The sequence below is a fragment of the Procambarus clarkii genome, chromosome 90 (assembly GCF_040958095.1).
Source record: "Procambarus clarkii isolate CNS0578487 chromosome 90, FALCON_Pclarkii_2.0, whole genome shotgun sequence".
In the NCBI taxonomy this organism is placed as follows: Eukaryota; Metazoa; Arthropoda; class Malacostraca; order Decapoda; family Cambaridae; genus Procambarus; species Procambarus clarkii.
In genome coordinates, this window is record NC_091239.1 from 13,978,905 (window position 1) to 14,000,322 (window position 21,418).

The following is a 21,418-nucleotide window of genomic DNA, read 5'->3' on the forward strand; positions in this document are numbered from 1 at the left end:
ATTTGATTACCTTGCTGTACGAATATGATCATGACAACATCCGACTAAACATGAAATTTTAGCATCAATGCATACATTAAAACGTCAGCGTCGTCAAATACTTAGTAAAAGGGTACTAAGTCACATTAGAATAGCAGTGAATGATACAGCAGAAGCTACAGAAACGGGAACTATTAGAAGAGAAGAGACATCAACACAGAGCACAGATCACGAAAACAAAATATATAATAATTAAAACGCAGCAGGATAAGCCTAACAGGAACCCTGTTATATAAGCTTATCGAGTACCCACTAGGCCACATATTTATGACCCTACATATTTACAGACATATTTACAGACTGCAACCCACAACAGTTGCCTAACTCCTGAGAACTATTTACTGCTAGGTGAACACACATATCCGGTGAAAGGAAACTTGCCCATCCGTTTCTGTCGAGCGGGTTTGAGCCGAGGACATATAAGTCCATTATGGCACAGTTCAACTCAGCCTACCCATGAGATATAATAACCCAGAAGTTGTAGAACATACTGGATATAACCTTACTGACACCATTACAAATACTCATGTCATAAATACTCACACACCTCACAAGCAATACTCACATGAGTGAACAGTGAGGACCAGCGGGGCCTGTGTTTGGGACCTGAGGCAGAACAGCTAAATGGGTCCCGCCCTCTGCTCAGTGTGGCTATTCAAAGACTAAACATGTAGCTAGCTCACATTATAATATGTAATGATTAATTATCAAAGTTATATTATGACTATCTGCAGAGGAATGCATTGAGTTACTAATTGATTACTCCAAGTATGACTGTATTTGATATTTGTTCATTTTATGAAGAAAAAAAGAGTGGTAGGTCCTAGGTTATGGGAGCCAGGGAGAGCTTGCAGGAAATATGAACTTTATTCGTAACTTAATCAAATTGTCACAATTATGGATTGAATAAGTGTACAGTGTTGTGTATCAAACTTCAATTTTAGTCAAATTAAATAACACCTACATAGCCTTTGGCCTCTCACCACACTACATCCATATATCACCCTCGGCCTGGCCCCCTTCAAGTAGCCTGCCCCCCCCCTCCCCCCTCCCAATCCTCATCCTCCTCTCAATCTTCGTATCAATGCTCAACATTCTTCCTCTCTCCTTAAAGTGTTCTTGGAACACCTCAAGAGATCCATCTTACTTAGGCTATCATGTGTTGTGGAAATCCCAAACACATACTCACCTAAATGTCGAGCTTGGCTCCTAGCCCCACCTCCAGAATAATATTGGTCTATTAATAATGTTACGACTTAGTTCCTACTTTTTTGTTATCCAAATTACATTTAGATACTGTGAGTCGAGGACATAGACCACTATCCTGTCAATTTCTAAGCTATTAGCCCGTTAGACACGCAAAATATAATTAGGTCAGCGTTTATTGGGTGAAACATAATAAAAGCAAGAGGTAAATGGAGACAATAACCTTAAACAAGGAATATTATGAGAGTAAACTTAACTACTCATAGATGTGACAAATTAAAGAACGAGTATAATGTTCTGCCATTTACAAATGGTAAACCCAGGTATACATCTGGACGTCACCAAGTATTACTTCAAACGGGACCGACATACTTGCATTAAGCGTCTTCCACTGCATACTCGTGTGAGCGTCTTGTATTGCATACTTGTGAGAGTTGCATTGTATACTTGTGAGTTGCATTGCATACTTGTGTGAGTTGCATTGCATACTTGTGAGAGTTGCATTGTATACTTGTGAGTTGCATTGCATACTTGTGTGAGTTGCATTGTATACTTGTGTGCCTTACATTGCATACTTGTCTTACATTGCATACGTGTGTGCCTTACATTGCATACTTGTGAGTTTTGCATTGCATTAAGCACGCAAGACACTAACAACTAAAAGTGGTCGGAAATGTTTAACACTAAATGAAGATTAACCTCTATCTACTACTCCTGATATAATCTAGATAATTGTACTCTTACGAAATCAAAAGGTAAACAAGGCTAATGAGACAATAAGGTCAAACTTGGAAGGGAGGGAGGGAGGGGGCAGTAGAAGGCAGCAGAGTGACACGTCTCACCTCCACGAAGGTCTGGATTCAACTGGCTTTTCAATAGTTCAAAACTGACCCAATGGCTGCCCGTCAGTTGGGCATACTAATAAGTTACGAATATGAATAAATAGATGGCACATGATCATACAATTAGCGCATGTTTTCAAATAATATGTAAGTGAAGTTTTTTTACATTTGTCATACAATTTAATGAATAAAAAGGCTTTCCTGTCTTGAAATTTAAATTGAAATAAGTTTATTGAGGTAAAAAAGGGATGAGGTAGCTCCAGCTATTCTCACCCCGTTCAGTACATCGTGTTAATACATACATAGACACACATCACAAACAATAAACATATTACCAAACATTCTGAGAGATAAACATACATTTCCTCTTTCCTGCCTTAACATCTTTATATTATAATAATTACATTAACATGACCAAGTATTTTTTGTGTGAAATGATGTTATTATATGCATAATTTGTTGTTTTAATAATATTTTCGGACTAATGATTTATTAATTAATAATTAATTTATTTTGAAATACATCACATCTGAACAAAGATGGTACTTCCTAATTAGGTGTTATATGATGATATCCTCACGGCTAAAACAACAGTAATTGCAGAACTTATTCCAGTTACCTAATACCAGTTTGGTATAAAACCTTAAACTACGGGATTTGTAGATCAGTGTTTAAAGATAATTCGGAAGTAATAATACTTGTAATGCCATCTGTCGGCAGAAAAGAACACTATCAACACCCTAGTCAACAGTAGCCATAAGACACAGCTTATGCCATCTGTTGACATCAAATTACACTATTGACACGCCACCCTTCAAAATACAACTAGCGACATCTAGTGCGTCGCCCTTGCACTATCAATAGCCGAACAGCAGCCCATAAGGCGGGTTGTTGAGCTGAAGTAAGAATTCCTGCGCTTGTATATCATTGGAAGATATTCTTTGTTGACATTCGCCACAACACCCAATCACAGGAGCGGATCAGCTAAAGATTCCATCCCATTTATTAAATCATTTTTGAAATTTAAATTGAAGTAAGTTTATTGAGGTAAAATACACACAAAGGGATGAGGTAGCTCAAGCTATTCTCACCCCGTTCAGTACATCGTGTTAATACATACATAGACACACATCACAAACAATAAACATTACCAAACATTCTGAGAGATAAACATATACATTTCCTCTTTTACACAAGTAGTATGGTATCAGACGTATACATAAATACTTTTATGACCTAGGTATACTGTATAGACAATTTGCAAGAGACATGCAGATAATTCAACAATCATTTTTGTTCAGAACACCAGCCCTGCTTATGACAGTCTGCTTCAAATTTAATATACCTAAAAGGGAAGTGTTAATTATTTAAAAGCATCAATAAAGTGATAATTATTGTACGATGTAACAGGTATAACAATATAAATGGAAAAATGGCCTGGCTACCTAACTAACAACCCACATCAGTAGGGGTTACCTCCCACAAATAACATCTATGATACAATGCTCCGCCCTCTTATTGGACTACATTATTCATTTACATGGAAATTCCTGTTAGATACAAAACAAAGAGGTTGTACCAAAGGACGCATTTCTTAGTTTGCATTTCATTCATAGAAAGAGTGTTGACATTCCCTGTAACAGCCATCACAGGAAGGTATTGGCTACAAGCTCCTCCTTATTGACGTCATCAGAAGCGTTCAGTACAGTGATCTAGTTTATGGCTTTCTGTTTCATCTCTTGTACTGTATATCTAAAATATGAATTGATCTATTACTATGATAATTAAAAAGTATGAGATATGATAAAAGTTGTTACGCAAAATGGCTAAATTCTGCCATTAAAAAGAGCTCATAATGGTTTTTATAATAGTTTATGGGAGGTATGTTATACCATTTTTCTAAATATCTTCTGATATGGGTGTTGACTTCTCTATAAATGCGTTTATTACACTAGTCTGTCAGGGCATTCATACAATTCCAATGTTGATGGGTTCAGTTCAAACTTGTGTTTTGACAGTATTTCTTTCATTCTCACGAAGACATTGAGGAAAAGAAGCGCCTAGCTCATGGGTAAAGTCAAGCACTGTTTCGGGTAAGTAGATTCCTGTAGCCTAATTATGGAACATATTAAAATCACTGTAATTACATGTAATCTCTATAACACGACCATTACATATTACTTTACATGTATCTGTGGCCTATATAGGCCACATGTATCTTACATGTGTTTATGTTCTATAGTCTAAAGAGTCTTTATATACAAGTGAGATAAGCGAAGATTGAAATTTTCAAGTCCTGCCGTTCCTGACGTTCTCTTTAGACTTTATTGTGCTTAAAAAACGTCGCATGGATGGTTGCAGGGGATTCTCTTAAAATTATAATTATTTAATTTAACCTGAGGGGGGTCCCCCTTTCTCGATACACCCCTTAACAGGGGAAAAAACGCCGGCTTGTAAACTGTATCCTATTATTGCTGATAATTTATTTTTCAACTAGACATTTACGGCTTCAGTGGGTAGAGAGGAATCTATGGGTTTACAACCCTATGGGTAAAAAACATCTGATATTTTGTCTTATATTGTGGCTGGTTGAGCTTGAAGCTGTTGCCCCTTGTATGTGTTACATGAAGGTGTGGCTACAGATAATCTTGAAGATGTCTCCCCTCTCCCTCCCCCACTCTATCTCCCTTACATTGTCTTCTCCCTGCCCTCCATATTTCCCCTACATTGTCTCCTCCCTGCCCACTATATCTCCCCTCCATCCCCACTATATCTACCCTACATTGACTCCTCCCTTTCCTATGTGCTCCTTTTACAGACTACGTCAAGTTAATGATAACTGCCAAGACGAAGGTGGAACTATGGCAGAATTCAAGAGGATCTTGATAAACTTCAGAGATGGTCTGAAAAAAGGCTGCTTAAATTTAATCCTGGCAGTTGCAATGTAATGAAGATTGGCGCAGAGGAAAGACATCCCAGGAACAAAACCGGTTGAAGAGAAGACACCTTACACTAATAGTACAAGACAAGGGCATAAGGATTGATGTAACTCCGCACATAAATTGAATAACGATAAAAAAATTTATAGCAATATAATGGATATAAACTTGCTTCCCAGACCACTTCATTGTTAAATAATAATATTAATAACAATAAATGATTTATCACCCTTTTGTGATTTTATTGTGCAATCTAAATAACAATCGCAGGTACACAAAACTGCCGAATGTCTCAATAGCCTTCGTGAAGCTTGATACTAAAGGCTTTAGAATGCTGAATGCTTCATGCAAATGAGCTGACCTCTGACGCACAGCTCCAACATGGAGTCTTCATCTGAATAAACTAAAACTAACTTCTCAGAACCATACAGCAAGGCTTGTCCCGGAATTTAGAGAAATTTTAGTTTAGAAGAATAGAAGGGGTAGGAGATGAAAGAAAAGGGAGATGGAAGGGATGGGATATGAGAGATATGGGAGCTGAGAGGGATGGGAGATGAGAGGTATGAGAGTGGAGCCTACTGAAGTACAGAGGAACGCGCTGAGAATATAAGCTGACCACTTTGGAGCAAGCAAAAGAGTGAGGGAGGCACTGTACACAGATACGATACAAGAAAAGATATTTGTGGGTAAACACACAAATATAAAACAAAATAAATTGCTTGTGGTTTCAGAGGACTGAGAGTGTTTGAGCCTGGATAAGAGACAACGTGAGACGAGTAGAGATCAGCTTTACATGCCCTCGCTGACGTAAGCACTACGCAGAAACACTATATACTACAAGAATTGAATGTAAACCCCTACTTCGCGTAGGAATCTACGAATAAAGGAATCTCCCTTGACGTAACTGGGAGCCAAAAAAAAATTCAACACTCTAGGAACATATTTACCCAGTGCTTAGACGCAGACCGTGGAGACGCTAAGGATGACGCGAGATGGCTACAGCGAAATTCAAGATAGACGTCAGGAGAGAGGAGCAGGGGGATGGGAAAGGGGGGGAAGTAATGCCACAGGTGTCGTCTGGTGGCGTTAATGTTACGCAACCGGAGGAGCTTCCGGCCAGCCCTTACTCTCTCCCGTATAGCTCCAGTCCTTACCTAACAGTGACTACGAGGGGCGTGAGGTGTATCTAGTTATGCCCAGCCTTTTATTTATTAAAGCTATATTTTTGCGGGCACTTGTAGCACTTGGCCATAACTCGTGCTGCGTGGATATTTTAGTTCAGAGTAGCTATATCTAGAGCAGCAAAAACAATGACATTTAATAAGGCCCCCATTCTAATTCTGTGAGTGTTGATGAAAAGATCTGAGTCTCACAATGAGTTTTCCGGTACTATATAATTTTGAATTCAGTATTCAAACATTTATAGTACACTTGCTTACGAATACATGTAATAGAAGACTAGGCTACAACTAATACAAACTAATATATTTGATCATAGTTGTATAAATATTTCGTTTAATATAAATTCAGACCGTAAAATTGCTTTGAACAATTAGAGACGACTGAGATATAACAAAGAATCCAGCCCCAGCCAGATATAACTTGTTCAGTAATACATAACACGTCAAGATAAAGAATAGTCCGCAGCCTATTCCGCTGATCTGCTTAGACCTCCTCTGTCTGAGACTGACTTCCCTCCTAAGTGTCAGCACAGATGGACAAGATTACCTAAGAGAATATGCATAATTTTGTAGTCCAAGCCGAGTCAAAGTACCATCTATATTTTGTTGGATGAAATATAGACACAGCTCGTTTTGCATGGAAGTTTATTATTATATATACCTAGCGGTGTTGATTTCATTCTATCAGGCAAACAACAATAAATACCCGACCATTTATTGTACACTAATCTTTATACAACGTTTCTGTATCTTTTACAATGTTATCATTAACGTCCTCTTCCACTTTTTTAGTTAATTTTTAATTCGTATATCTTTTTTCGATATACCTTGTAATATCTTGTATAATATCTTGTATATTTAATATTTTGTAAATATATCTTGTATATTTTTAATTCGTATATCGTATATTCGTAATATCTTTTTACCATTGCTGATTTTCCTCATCATACCTGGGAGTAGCATTGTGAGCTACTGTGCCTGTATATGGGTAAAAGGGGTCTTTCTCCTGAGGGAAATCACAGTTTACTACTCGAGATGAATCACAGATCAGCAAGAGACGGTGTTTTCCCCCAGACGAAACGGTGAACGTTATTCGCAGGAGAGGAAATGCCTAGACGCCCCTGGGAACTCCCGTTCAAAGCAACCTTGGGTTAGGTTAATGGGTTGATGTGTGAAGGAATCTAGTGAGCGTAGGTTGGATATTTTTATTGCAAGTACAAGTACACGAGAGGATTAATAAAGGGCGTGCATGTATTTGATGGGATTTATCTGGTGGCCATGTCGCCTTCTCACCAGGAATATTACGAAATGCTTCTTCTACGTTACTGGCAAACATTATTTCCGGGACGATTTCTCTAGAATGACCCCAGTAAGTCTCATTATTACAGGGATACTTCCCCCCTGGAATGTTACCAGTAGGTCCCATCATTACAAAACAATGATGATTTAATATATTAACACGACTACAGGAGGCGGACGCTGATGGTCTCTGCCGCTTATATAATTCTTGAATCAATGTCAGCCACTTACACAGAATTAGTGTCATCCACTTATGTAGAATCAGTTTTTATTTTATTGTATTATTTTCTACCACAGACGTGGCCACACATTTACAAAGCTAACCAGCATATATTCATTTTCTTCTGTCCTCCATAGACAGGGTTAGAGATCTATTAAACATATAGTTTTGTGATTTATTGAACAATCATCCACAGACAGTGATTGTAGTGCTTTTAAAATGCTAATCTAACCTGCATACATAAATACACAAACTTATGATTGTCTTACATAAACAGTATTCAAGGTATCTTTACATAGTGTCATTAATGTGCATTTATAAAGGTGAAATGCAATCAGTATCAGCCACTTATATAGAATCAGTGTCAGCCACTTATATAGAATCAGTGTCAGCTACTTATATAGAATCAGTGTCAGTCACGTATATAGAATAATTAGTGTCATCCACTTATGTAGAATCAGTGTCAACCACTTATAAAGAATCAATGTCAACCACTTATAAAGAATCAGTGTCAGCCTGATATATCAATAAGGAGACCAGCCTGATATATCAATAATATCAGTATTTTACCAAGTCTCAGAGCCGGTAACAATAGATGACAGAGGGAAAGTATAATATATATATATATATATATATATATATATATATATATATATATATATATATATATATATATATATATATATATATATATATATATATATTAACATTTGTTGTCATATTTATTAACAATCTGAAATATAGTTACACCTAACAATTACAGTCTGTAAACAGACCCATCAAACCCTTACACCCTGGATTCAACACTATATATCCTTGATCACCTCATGAATATAACTTATAAATCCATGCTACACCCATAATCTACATTTGTTACTCCGCAGCCTAATTCCTCAATACAGAACTCTCACTATATTACGGATTAATGACACTATATAAAAGACACATCGAACACTTTATGTAGCATACATAAATCTGTGTATCTATGTATTTACACATGTAGCTTAGCCTAGCATTTTAAAAGCACTACAATCACCTTCTGTGGTTGATTGTTCAATAAATCCCTGAACTGTATGTTTGACAAATCTCTCACCCTGTCCATGGAGGAGAGAACAAAATGTATATATGCTGTTTAGCATTGTAAATGTCTGGCCACGTCTGTGGTAGAAAATAATAATAATAATAAAAATCCGTCGTTCTTGGCAACAGGTTGAAGCCTATGAACACCATTTCATTTTAGGTCTTTATTATGCATCGTAGGCGGTGGTGGAAAAGGTTACAGAACACATAATAGGTTCAGGAACTAAACCCCATAGTTCGTTTAACTAAGCAAGTGACAATCTTGTGAAGCTGGTTACAGAATTCCAGACTATAGAAGGGAAGGGTATTTACCTGTCGCTATGGTTAACGTCAGCGGAAGCTTATGCCGAAGTCACCTTAAATGGACAATAAAACTTTTGTTTTTGGGGAGCTTGTTCAGGGGTTGATGTGTCCGGTCTTTGGTGATTACGTCTACGAGAGAGAAGAGAAGAGTGGATAGAAAAAAGGAGCAAGTAAAGAGGATTGAGGATTGTAAAGAGGTAAAAGCAAGAAGAGAGGAAGATAGAGCGAGATAGTACACAATATATGAGAAATGAAATATGACATATACTTGAGTAGACACTCTGAACAGAGATATACCGCCTGCAGGAACTTAACCGTGACGCAAAAGCAGGATAACTTCCAGCAAAAATTTAGTTTTCTTGAATGGGACCCGGTATACTAAAGGTGGGCAGGGATTTTCCAGTACACTAGGAAACCGGAAACAAGCGGCGGGATGCGTATATAAGGCAGCAGCAACCCGTTCACATTCAGTAAGCCAGTAGCATCCGAGACAGAAACAGTGCACAGTCAAGGTCAGCATCCAACACCCGGTGCAATATATATATAATAGCCGTCTGGTGTAAATACTTGATAACGCTTGAACCTTACGAGTTTTTTGGCAGTTTTAAAAGTTACATATAAACGTTATATATTGATTACAAGTGTGGAATACAAGTTATATATCATTACAGTTTCCGGGTCATCGTCCGCATCAAGCCAGTGTTCCCTGTACTCTACACGAGGACTCCGACAGACACAAAAATGGTCATCTCAGAAGCCTACTTTGGAACTTCCTATTCTCTGGTAAGTCAGTTTAGTTTATATTAGTATAAACGTACAATGTTACATATAAACACGTAATGCATTATCAAGGGATCCAACTCTTGAAATCTGAGTGTTAGGTGATCTTGGAGACTTTAGTGCACCTTGTCACCTTACTGGTTTCTTATATCTTGAAAGATGAATGAAGATATTTTGTTATGTAAAGATTTATTTATGCTGGGTGGTTAATGCTCTCTTGTTTATTCTTCAGGAGTACCCACATGATCTCATCCATGACTCCATCACTACCCGCGTCAGACGTAAGTATTCCTCACATGACTGTCAGCACACCAACCCTGCCCTACCATGACTGTCAGCACACCAACCCTGCCCTACCATGACTGTCAGCACACCAACCCTGCCCTACCATGACTGTCAGCACACCAACCCTGCCCTACCATGACTGTCAGTACACCAACCCTGCCCTACCATGACTGTCAGCACACCAACCCTGCCCTACCATGACTGTCAGCACACCAACCCTGCCCTACCATGACTGTCAGCACACCAACCCTGCCCTACCATGACTGTCAGCACACCAACCCTGCCCTACCATGACTGTCAGTACACCAACCCTGCCCTACCATGACTGTCAGCACACCAACCCTGCCCTACCATGACTGTCAGCACACCAACCCTGCCCTACCATGACTGTCAGCACCCATACCCTGCCCTACCATGACTGTCAGCACCCATACCCTGCCCTACCATGACTGTCAGCACCCATACCCTGCCCTACCATGACTGTCAGCACACCAACCCTGTCCTACCATGACTGTCAGCACCAATACCCTGCCCTACCATGACTGTCAGCACCCATACCCTGCCCTACCATGACTGTCAGCACACCAACCCTGTCCTACCATGACTGTCAGCACCAATACCCTGCCCTACCATGACTGTCAGCCCCAATACCCTGCCCTACACTGACTGTCAGCACTAATACCCTGCCCTACCATGACTGTCAGCACCAATACCCTGCCCTACCATGACTGTCAGCCCCAATACCCTGCCCTACCATGACTGTCAGCACACCAACCCTGCCCTACCATGACTGTCAGTACACCAACCCTGCCCTACCATGACTGTCAGCACACCAACCCTGCCCTACCATGACTGTCAGCACACCATCCCTGCCCTACCATGACTGTCAGCACTAACCACCTCCCTAATTTCAATCAGTGATAGTATTAGTTAACTTCCCTTGAGTTTATTAATGCTTATGAGAAGTTCGTATCAATAGACGAAGATGTGTCCTCAGCCAAGTAAAAATGGTTATGCTGAAGACTACAACAGACAATATGTCATCACAATGTATATTTGTTCATTTCATCATATGTTTTAAATCTTAAATTCTTATATAAATTAGACTACGAATGACAGACATGCTCATATTAGGCTACGAGTGACAGACTTGCACATATTAGGCTACGAGTGACAGATTTGCACATATTAGGCTACGAGTGACAGATTTGCACACGTTAGGCTACGAGTGACAGACTTGCAATCCAAGCTACGAGTGCTGAGTGTAATATGAAGTATATTGAACCTTCTCAGGGTCGGTGAGGAGTGAGGCGCCGAGGACGGTCAGCTACTCCTCACAGGTCAACAAGAAGATCAAGGTCAAGGGAGACACGGCCGACTACCTGCAGGTCTCTCCTGCCAATGACCTTATCGTTGGGCCTCAGAGTCAGCAATCCGCTGCAGGTAAGATCAAGAGTCATCTATTGACTTTAGAATATGAAATGATGTTTTCACAGCATATACATTTTGGACGTTAATTCAGGTTGTGTAAATATGTGCACAATTGTAGCACAAAACGTATATATAGATTGTATTGTAGCACAAAACAGATATACAGATTGTATTGTAGCACAAAACAGATATACATAGTCCTAAGTATCAGATTTAATGATTGATTATGATCAATCATATTCTCAGATAAACGCCACTGTACATGAAGAGGCGAGGAATTATGTTGTTTAGTACTAGGCTATTAAACTTTAATTAATTCTAAAACACCATCACATTTGTAACTTGTGTGTCTCTTACAGCGTGTTTCCAGCTACACACGTTTGACGTGCTGACGCCGTACCCTGAAGGTGGGCAGGTGGTGGTGTTCCAGACCCATGATGGTAGCCACTTCCTCCACGGTGATGCCTCCGGCAGCCTCTCCCTCAGGGTAAATATTTGATGCCATTTTTCCTATTACATTGTCTCCCACGATATAGACTTCTCACCACTTTATCCAAAATGATTTATAATAATCACAATTAACCGTTCGACTGCGACTGGCGTCTGTGGGTGCAAAAAATAATGTAGGTTCATAAGAGGTTAACATAAATATTGGTTAATATTGGAGAATAATGTTGAGTGGTTTGTGTTACAGCAAGGATCGAGCGAGGACCTGCAGGAGGTCACAAGCACAGATGACAGGTTCTTCCTCCTGTACAACGATGCTGGGGACCGCTACTCCAAGATCAAGCACATACACACAGGTAACCTACTGCAATGTGAAGTTTAAAGTCAATAGAACATTCATTCTTTGTAGTTATGACCAGATTCTTAGACACCTTAAGACGTAATACAAACCAAGTTGTTACTCGGGTCATTGATAACAATATCTTAGAAAAGAGACGACAAATATTGAATATAAATATCTTAAGTTTAACAGTAATACCGTTGTTCTACTAAAGGCTTAGCCGGGTAGTTTTGTAATTCATTAGAGACGAAGTACAATGATGTGTCCATCATTAGTGTAAGAAAACATGGATCTAATGCTTATTATCTGTTCTACAGGACTGTTTCTGTCAGCAACATACGATTCTGTGTCTCTGGTCAGTCACTCGGGCGGCTTCTCTGATCACATGTTGTTCGAAAGTTTCCAGTGCAGTCACTCCTGAGGCGTCCTACGTCAGCTGCTGACACATGGCAGACTGTCAGTCCTGAAGCACCCAACGTCAGCTCTTGACAGTGGCAAACAGTCGATCTCCTGCCTGATGAATACTCATGACAGTTACTGTCAATATATAAAATAATTGAACTACATATGCACAACATTTTAAAATACGCTTAACACAATAGTGTATATTTTGTAATTTATTTGTTTAAATTATTATTAAAAAATTATATATTTAAGAATTATATAATTATAGTGTGTCGTCGAGGCGCTGGATGTCTCAGATCTTCACAATATTCTATAATTTAATTTCATATTTTATGATAATAAATAATTTTTTATATGATGAATTATTTTTTTTCCCTTATGCTGGTGTACGCTTTATTTTTAGAGCTACATGTGGTTTTTTGACTAGAGCCAGGTGTTGTGTATTAGGCTATTTAGAGCCACATGTGTTTTACCAGATTATATAGAGCCACATGCAGACATGGCCACACATTTCTACCACAGACGTGGCCACACATTAACAATGCTAACCAGCATATATACATTTTCTTCTGTCCTCCATGGACAGGGTTAGAGAACTGTTAAACATATAGTTTAGGGATTTATTGAGCAATCAACCACAGAAGGTGATTGTAGTGCTTTTAAAATGCTAATCTAATCTACAAACATAAATACATAGATACACAGATTTACGTCTGCCCTACATAAACAGTTTTCGATGTGTCTTTTACACAGTTTTTACTGAACAGGTGTGCAGCAGAGTAAATTAAACTTACACTTTCAGACAAATTAAACAAGTAGTTTACATTTTAAATGGTGTCATATATAGGTGAACCACTGTGTAATATCAATGGCAACAATGGTAGTCAAAACGACTAAATAAAATTATAAACTGTGAAGAAAAATCGTCTAGGTAAATACAAACAATTGAAACATAAAATTGTTTACAATTTACCGACATTATGCGATATATTATAAAAGACAGATCACATAACAAATGTCCTGTGTTGAATATAACGAAGCTCCTCCTCCTTCCTCCTCGAGGTGGGGGTCCCTCGATAGTTTCAAGAGCAGGTTGGACATGTTTATGAGTGGGATTGGGTGGTTATAGATAGGAGCTGCCTCGTGTGGGCCAATAGGCCTTCTGCAGTTACCTTTGTTCTTATGTTCTTCTGGTAGAGCTCCAGTGGCTCCCGGCACCTCAGACACAGTTGATGTATCTTGAGGTTATCTTGAGATGATTTCGGGGCTTAGCGTCCCCGCGGCCCGGTCCTCAACCAGGCCTCCTTTTTGTTACACACCCCATGGAAGCAGCCCGTGGCAGCTGTCTAACTCCCAGGTACCTATTTACTGGGAGCATCAGAGTGAAAGAAACTCTGCCATTTGTTTCCGCCTCCACCGGGGTTCGAACCCGGAACCTTAGGACTACGAATCCCGAGCGCTGTCCACTCAGCCGTCAGGCTGTAGACAAGTGTCTACATCAACACGTTGTGTAGACAACTGCTGTTTTTTAAACAGCAGTTGTAAATTGATGTAGATGCACACGTGTTGTGTGTTTATATAAATATACACATGTGTTGTAAGTTTACGTAGAGACAAATGTAAGTTTATATAAAGAAACAGGTGTTGTGAGAGCTTGTGTAGTCAGACGGGTAGACGAGAACAGGTGCACTGCCCAGGACAGGAACCCGCCCACCACAATGCAACTTGAATTGGTAGCACTACTGGTAGCACTCAAAATTGACAACACTGAAGTAGACAGCCTAATTATTTCCGATTCCCTTTCCTCACTACTAGCATTAAATAGTTTACAATCAAGTAATAACATGCTTGTCTCCGAAGCCGACCCTAGATATATAAGCATAGATAATAAGGGGATAAATATAAAAATGTTGTGGATTCCTTCTCACATTGGCCTGCTGGAACATGATAAAGTTGACGCCCTTGCTAAGGCTGCAGTAAATAAAGACAGTATTAAACGGAATCTTGAGTGGATGAATTTGAAGAAAGTAGAACAGTGCAAACTGGAACTAGCAGGTCCATTGTTTATCACAATGAAATGTGTGAAGTAAAACATGTGTATGGGGCAAGTAACAAAGTCAGTAGACTAACAGATGTTGTCACAGCTCGAATAAGACTTGGCTACAAGTATCTCTGGCAGTTCGGCTTGTATAGGGATCTAGATGAAGTAAAGCGTAAAGTGTGTGGACAAAGACAGGGACACACACTCGAACACTATATCTTGGATTGTAGTAAAACTGAGCCATTTAGAGATAAATCTAAACTCACTCTGTATTATATGACAACCTATCTTATTACTAAGGATAAAATACCCGAAATCTTCATATTTCGCTCCCAGTAGATAAACGACATATGAGATTAAGAATCAAGTAGTGCTTCTTAATGTAGCAAGACTAATATTAACAAACAGCAGCTCCCTATGACCTAGTAATATCTCCATAGCTCAAACAATTATGTATTAGCGATAAAACCTACCATCAACGTATAATGATTAACTATAAATACATAGCTTTTGAAACAGAACATTCTCTGTAACTAGTTGACATTATAATTATCAGATGTGAAGAATAGATGAAATTGTTTTAGTAATAATCTCCGTTGAGATCTCATAAAGACCTTTTGTGCCCTCTGTAATCCTTATTTTGCGCTACCGCTCACAGGATAAGTATGGGGTGCACAATTAACTAGCCCCCTCCGGTGGCAACATTCCTCGCGAGTTGCCACAATGGACAGAAATTTTGTCCTAAAATTGATCCCGGTTTTGTCCACGCGGTGACCAATCCAGTTGCTGGCCAGAACCAACGGCGCTTATCCTGGCTTTCCGAAGTACGTTTCTCTAAGATACGGCCAAGCATAAAGACCATAGAGCTAATAAAAGAGAATTGGAAAAGTTTAAGAGGTAGTAGAGGACGGGAATCTGTTAGGGGGGATTGGGAATGTATACTATAGAGGGTGGGATTAGGGCATTAAAGTGATTGAGGTAGTAGACGGAGCTGGTAACAAGGTCAAAGGATTGAGGCTCTTAAGGGTGCGGGTCGGACAATCCCAGGGGTGGGGGGGGGCAGTTTAGTATAGAAGGAAAGGGTGTTTACCTCCAGTTATGGCTGACGTCAACAGAAGCTTCCTGCCGGAGATAGAGACAGCGAGACAGACACTCAGAGACAGAGAGACAGACAGACAGAGATAAAGAAAGAGAGAGACACAGAGATGACATGAGACAACTTGCCCAGAGAACGCAGTCATCATACAGCGTCATCAATAAAAAAGACAACTAAACCCAGTCTTTAGTTTAAATAAAAGCCAAGGAAAGAACGCGCCGAAAAACGCCATACTAGGAAGATCAACGTCAGTAAGGACAAAAACGTTAGTTTTCCTGGTAAGTGACTTACAGGAGATCACGGGGACGTCTGGCCGACGTGGGCCATAACAAACAGGTAGTTCGGGTTATCCCCAGAACACTAGGAAAAGGTCACGCTAATGACGCCTGTTAAACAGGTTAGTTCTTACGGGCTATTCATGCCCGCGCCACCTCTTGGGTGGCTTAATCTTCATCAACCATCAATCAGGTTAGTTCATTTATTATGCACCCGAGACAGGTGGTATGTTGTTGTTATTTCGCTTTCGCTACCTGGAACGAAAGATTCGAAACGAAACGAAAGGAACGAAAGATTCGCTACCTGGAACAAAAAGTTCCAAGTAACACGGGCTATGGTGAGCCCGTAGGTAGTTATTACAGGTGGTAACTTTGAGGTGACTCCGGGGACTATGTAACACCATAAAGGTGTTTTGTATTTTATTTAAACTTGCTATACAAACCAGTTCATAACTTACAATAAATCAGAAATCAGTTTTACAGCAGTAGTCGATGTAGTAATAAATACAGCCCATGTTACATAGTGTTCTATACTGCTGCATGTGCTGCATTAATAATGTTCATTTTTGGATTACCGTGAACACTTTCCCGGGTGAATGAGACCGTGATGCAGCAGTATGGAAAATGTATATATGCTGATTAGCATTGTAAATGTGTGGCCACGTCTGTGGTAGAAAATAATAAAAATAAAAAAATGTATATCCATTGAAATTGAAATAAGTTTTTTGAGGTAAAATACACACAAAGGGATGAGGTAGCTCAAGCTATTCTCACCCCGTTCAGTACATCGTGTTAATACATGCATATAAACACATCACAAACAATAAACATATTACCAAACACTCTGAGAGATAAACATTTATATTTCCTGAAAGTATATCCACTTCCTTCTGTACAGTCCTCAGACACCCTCGTTAAGCAACTGCCAAGCCTCTTCACGCTCATCTTCCTGTAATTGTACCAGCATCTTCCCGATTGAACGTATACAATTTTGCATTAGCCAAGTACCCACCACCTGAATCCTCCACAGTTCTGGAAACACCATACAGTACAGTTGTCAATCCTTGTTGGACAGATTCTGTTTCCTCTTCACGACTTTGAACGACCCATCACAGTGGTAAGACACAAATGTTTCCACACCTGGTATCAAAGCCACAAAGCAAGGAGCAATGGTGTCAAGCTCAACAAACAACAATGTAGGACAGGAAATAGGAGAAGCTTTTTCACTTATTGGGTTATAAACCATTGGAATCACCTGCCCACTAAAGCCGTAAATATCAAAACAATGTTGCATTTTTTGGTAATATGTTTATTGTTTGTGATGTGTGTCTATGTATGTATTAACACGATGTACTGAACGGGGTGAGAATAGCTTGAGCTACCTCATCCCTTTGTGTGTATTTTACCTCAATAAACTTATTTCAATTTCAATTTCAATGTTGCATTTCAAAATCCAGCTCGACAAAATCATCAGGACAAATTGTAGCGACCTTCGACAAGCCGGCGACTTCTTGTCCTCGTGGAGGCCACAGAGATCATGAATCAAAATTTGTTATGTACTTTCAAGAGATCATAAATTACTTAAATGTCTTTATTGTATAATGCGCTATGCAAACTTAAAGTGCACTAAAGTAAACCGACATATGCTCAGTTTTATCCAAAATACTTTACCGGAAAGACATGCGGAGACTTTTTTAAACCGGACACCCGGCATCCTCCATCTGGCTGAGGTAGCCTCGTATATAAAAGGTAGCGCGTGTTGTCGTCGCCACAGTCTTAAGAACCACAACAGCCAAAGCACATCAAACAGAACATAAGAAGAGATCAACATTACACAAGACTGACGCCCAGCTCATCCTCCTACAGCTTTAGCACCCGCCATCTGGCGCTCAAGAAATATCGCATAAACACATATTTGAGAGAATTAATTAGGCTATCGACTCAGAGCTGCAGTAGAATAATAAAAAGCGTGATATAGTTGTCATATATCACTGACGTTTGTAGGTCATCTTCCGTGCTCAAGATAACAAGGTCCTGTTTGCTGTAGTTTCCGCGAGAGCTCTGGCAGACATAATGGTTGTTCCCACCCCCAGTACTTTTGACACATTGTTTCCACTGGTAAGTCAGTTTTGCATAGTTTTTATATTTAAAGCTAAACGTTATACCGCATTTCAATATAATTTAAACAGTTTTCCTCTTTTAAATATATTGACATAAACATGTGCTCTGGTCACACGTAATAGGCCACTAATAGGAGGGTAGACATAGCCTAAGCTACTCTATCCCTTTGAGATGTATTTTAATGTCTCAATAAACGTACTTGAACTACAACAGGCCACTACCAAGGGATCCAACCCTAAGCCTGGACGGCTTGGGTGACCCTTATAACTATGGAGTACATTGTCACCTTTACTGACATGTTGTATTACAGCTTTGTCAAGCAGGTGTACTTAGTTTAGTAATTCAGTTATGTTGATATTGCTATTTTATGATGGAGTATGTTGGATGGTTAATGTGCTCTCGTGTTTCTTCTTCAGGAGTACTCCCACAACCTCATCCATGACTCCGGCGCTATTCGCATCAGGCGTAAGTATTCCACCCATGACTGTCTACCCTACAATCTTACCCTAACACAACTATCAACACCAACATCTTGCCCTATCGTAATTGTCAACACCCTCACCTTGCCCCTACCATGAGATTGTAACAACGTTGTGGGTTGTGGGTTAACAGCTAAAGCATTGGTGAAAACCCAAACCCCCTTTTTAAACATCACAGGAGCCACCGGAAGTCGGAATAGGAATCGATCTTATTAAAGGGACAATGGGGCTGACCCCGACCCACCTATGACTATCCCTGAACTAAGACCAGTCACCCTGCAAAGTTGGACGAGGCCGGTCTCAAGCGTCTGGCCTCCAAGCTCAGGCACAGATAGAATTACCATTTATAAATATAGATAATGGTAAAAAAAAGAGATTCCTGAAGATGAGAGCCAAAATATCCTAGTTCATCCATTTGTAACAATATTCTTCCTTTGATTGTGTGTATTTCAATAAATAATCTTCTTATAAATAATGAGTTTAATGAGCTACATTATGGAACTGCCACCTCATACATCTCAGTATCATTAGGCTACGAGTGACAGACTTGCACATATTAGGCTACGAGTGACAGACTTGCACACGTTAGGCTACGAGTGACAGACTTGCAATCCAAGCTACGAGTGCTGAGTGTAATATGAAGTATATTGAACCTTCTCAGGGTCGGTGAGGAGTGAGGCGCCGAGGACGGTCAGCTACTCCTCACAGGTCAACAAGAAGATCAAGGTCAAGGGAGGCACGGCCGACTACCTGCAGGTCTCTCCTGCCAATGACCTTATCGTTGGGCCTCAGAGCCAGCAATCCGCTGCAGGTAAGATCAAGAGTCATCTATATATACCAACTTGTCCAAATCTGTGATTAAATTTTCCTAAAATTATCTAAAATCATGGTGATGCAGTCATCAAATATATTATGACAGAAATAATGCCAAGAAAAATAGCATAGCTGTAACTTGTAAATATATTTGATAGATTAAAATGTAAATATATGTTATAAATTTATGATCAAGTTAAGAAATATATTTTTAACTTGATGATTATCACAAGTTTTGTTCACAGCGTGTTTCTGGGTGCTGACGTTTGACGTGCTGACGCCGTACCCTGAAGGTGGGCAGGTGGTGGTGTTCCAGACCCATGATGGTAGCCACTTCCTCCACGGTGATGCCTCCAGCAGCCTCTCCCTCAGGGTGAGTTCCTCTCTCTCTCTCTCTCTCTCTCTCTCTCTCTCTCTCTCTCTCTCTCTCTCTCTCTCTCTCTCTCTCTCTCTCTCTCTCTCTCTCTCTCTCTCTCTCTCTCTCTCTCTTAATCACCATCATTTTCTCTATAAGTTTACGGGAAGGAATTATGTATATAATTTTCAAACAAATTCGTAATGGAACATGGACTGTTGACTAGGAGAAAAACTAGTACACACTCACCACTGCCTGTAAATTTATATGTACAAAATATATAGATCCAATTTTCCATTTGCATCATTAAAAATATAAACTTCAAAATATAAGTTATATTAGGATTGAATATTTTAAGAAAATATTGGAGAATAATGTTGAGTGGTTTGTGTTACAGCAAGGATCGAGCGAGGACCTGCAGGAGGCCACAAGCACAGATGACAGGTTCTTCCTCCTGTACAACGATGTTGGGGACCGCTACTCCAAGATCAAGCACATACACACAGGTAACCTACTGCAGTTTGAAGTTTATTTAAAGTCAATAGAACATGCATTCTTTGTAGTTGGGACCAGATTCACGAAAGCATTTATGCAAACACTTACGAACCTGAACATCTTTTTTCACTTTTTGGCGGCTTTGTTTACAATTATTAAACAGTTAATGAGCTCCGAAGCACCAGGAGGCTGTTTATAGCAATAATAACAGTTGAATGGGAAGTTTTCATGCTTGTAAACTCTTTAATAAATGTAACCAAAGCCGTCAAAGATTGAGGAAAGATGTACACGTTCGTAAGTGCTTGCGTAAGTGTTTTCGTGAATCTGGGCCCCAGATTCTTAGACACCTTAAGACGTAATACAAACCAAGTTGTTGCTGGAGTCATTGGTAACAATATCTTAGAAAAGAGACGATAAATATTGAATATAAATATCTTAAGTTTAACAGTAATACCATTGTTCTACTAAAGGCTTTGCCGGGTAGTTTTGTAATTCATTAGAGAAGAAGTACAATGATGTGTCCATCATTAGTGTAAGAAAACATGGAGCTAATGCTTATTATCTGTTCTACAGGACTGTTTCTGTCAGCAACATACGATTCTGTGTCTCTGGTCAGTCACTCGGGCGGCTTCTCTGATCACATGTTGTTCGAGAGTTATCAATGCAGTCACTCCTGAGGCGTCCTACGTCAGCTGCTGACATGTGACAGACTGTCAATCCTGATAAGGCGTCCTACGTCACCTGCTGACATGTGACAGACTGTCAATCTCCTACCAGTCACCATGATCTGTTCATCTCCAGTCTACAAAATACTCTTAACATCATGTACATATAATTTTAGTATATATTTAATAATAATATTCTATTTATTGACAATTTATTTAAATAATAATATTAAAATAATATTTAAGATATACTTTATTGTAAAATATCACTGGGTTGTCTC

At 39.5% G+C, this 21,418-nt stretch overlaps 2 protein-coding genes across 3 annotated transcripts; both read left to right on the plus strand.

Annotated features, from left to right (window-relative positions):
• The first annotated feature begins 9,477 nt into the window (after positions 1-9,477).
• On the plus strand, positions 9,478-13,155 carry LOC123746547 (uncharacterized). The gene is made up of 7 exons (XM_069318361.1): positions 9,478-9,621; positions 9,781-9,892; positions 10,122-10,170; positions 11,468-11,617; positions 11,965-12,092; positions 12,300-12,408; positions 12,710-13,155. Exons 2-7 carry the CDS (start codon positions 9,851-9,853, stop codon positions 12,811-12,813), a joined length of 582 nt encoding a protein of 193 aa, XP_069174462.1. The 5' UTR covers positions 9,478-9,621; positions 9,781-9,850; the 3' UTR covers positions 12,814-13,155.
• Positions 13,156-17,993: 4,838 nt separating this feature from the next.
• On the plus strand, positions 17,994-21,418 carry LOC123746438 (uncharacterized). Of its 2 annotated transcripts, none has more exons than XM_069318362.1 (6): positions 17,994-18,327; positions 18,747-18,795; positions 19,471-19,620; positions 19,856-19,995; positions 20,375-20,483; positions 21,046-21,418. In XM_069318362.1, exons 1-6 carry the CDS (start codon positions 18,283-18,285, stop codon positions 21,147-21,149), a joined length of 597 nt encoding a protein of 198 aa, XP_069174463.1. In that variant the 5' UTR covers positions 17,994-18,282; the 3' UTR covers positions 21,150-21,418. The 2 variants fall into 2 exon arrangements, with proteins under 2 accessions (XP_069174463.1, XP_069174464.1); XM_069318363.1 differs by having other exon boundaries at positions 19,868-19,995; positions 21,046-21,412.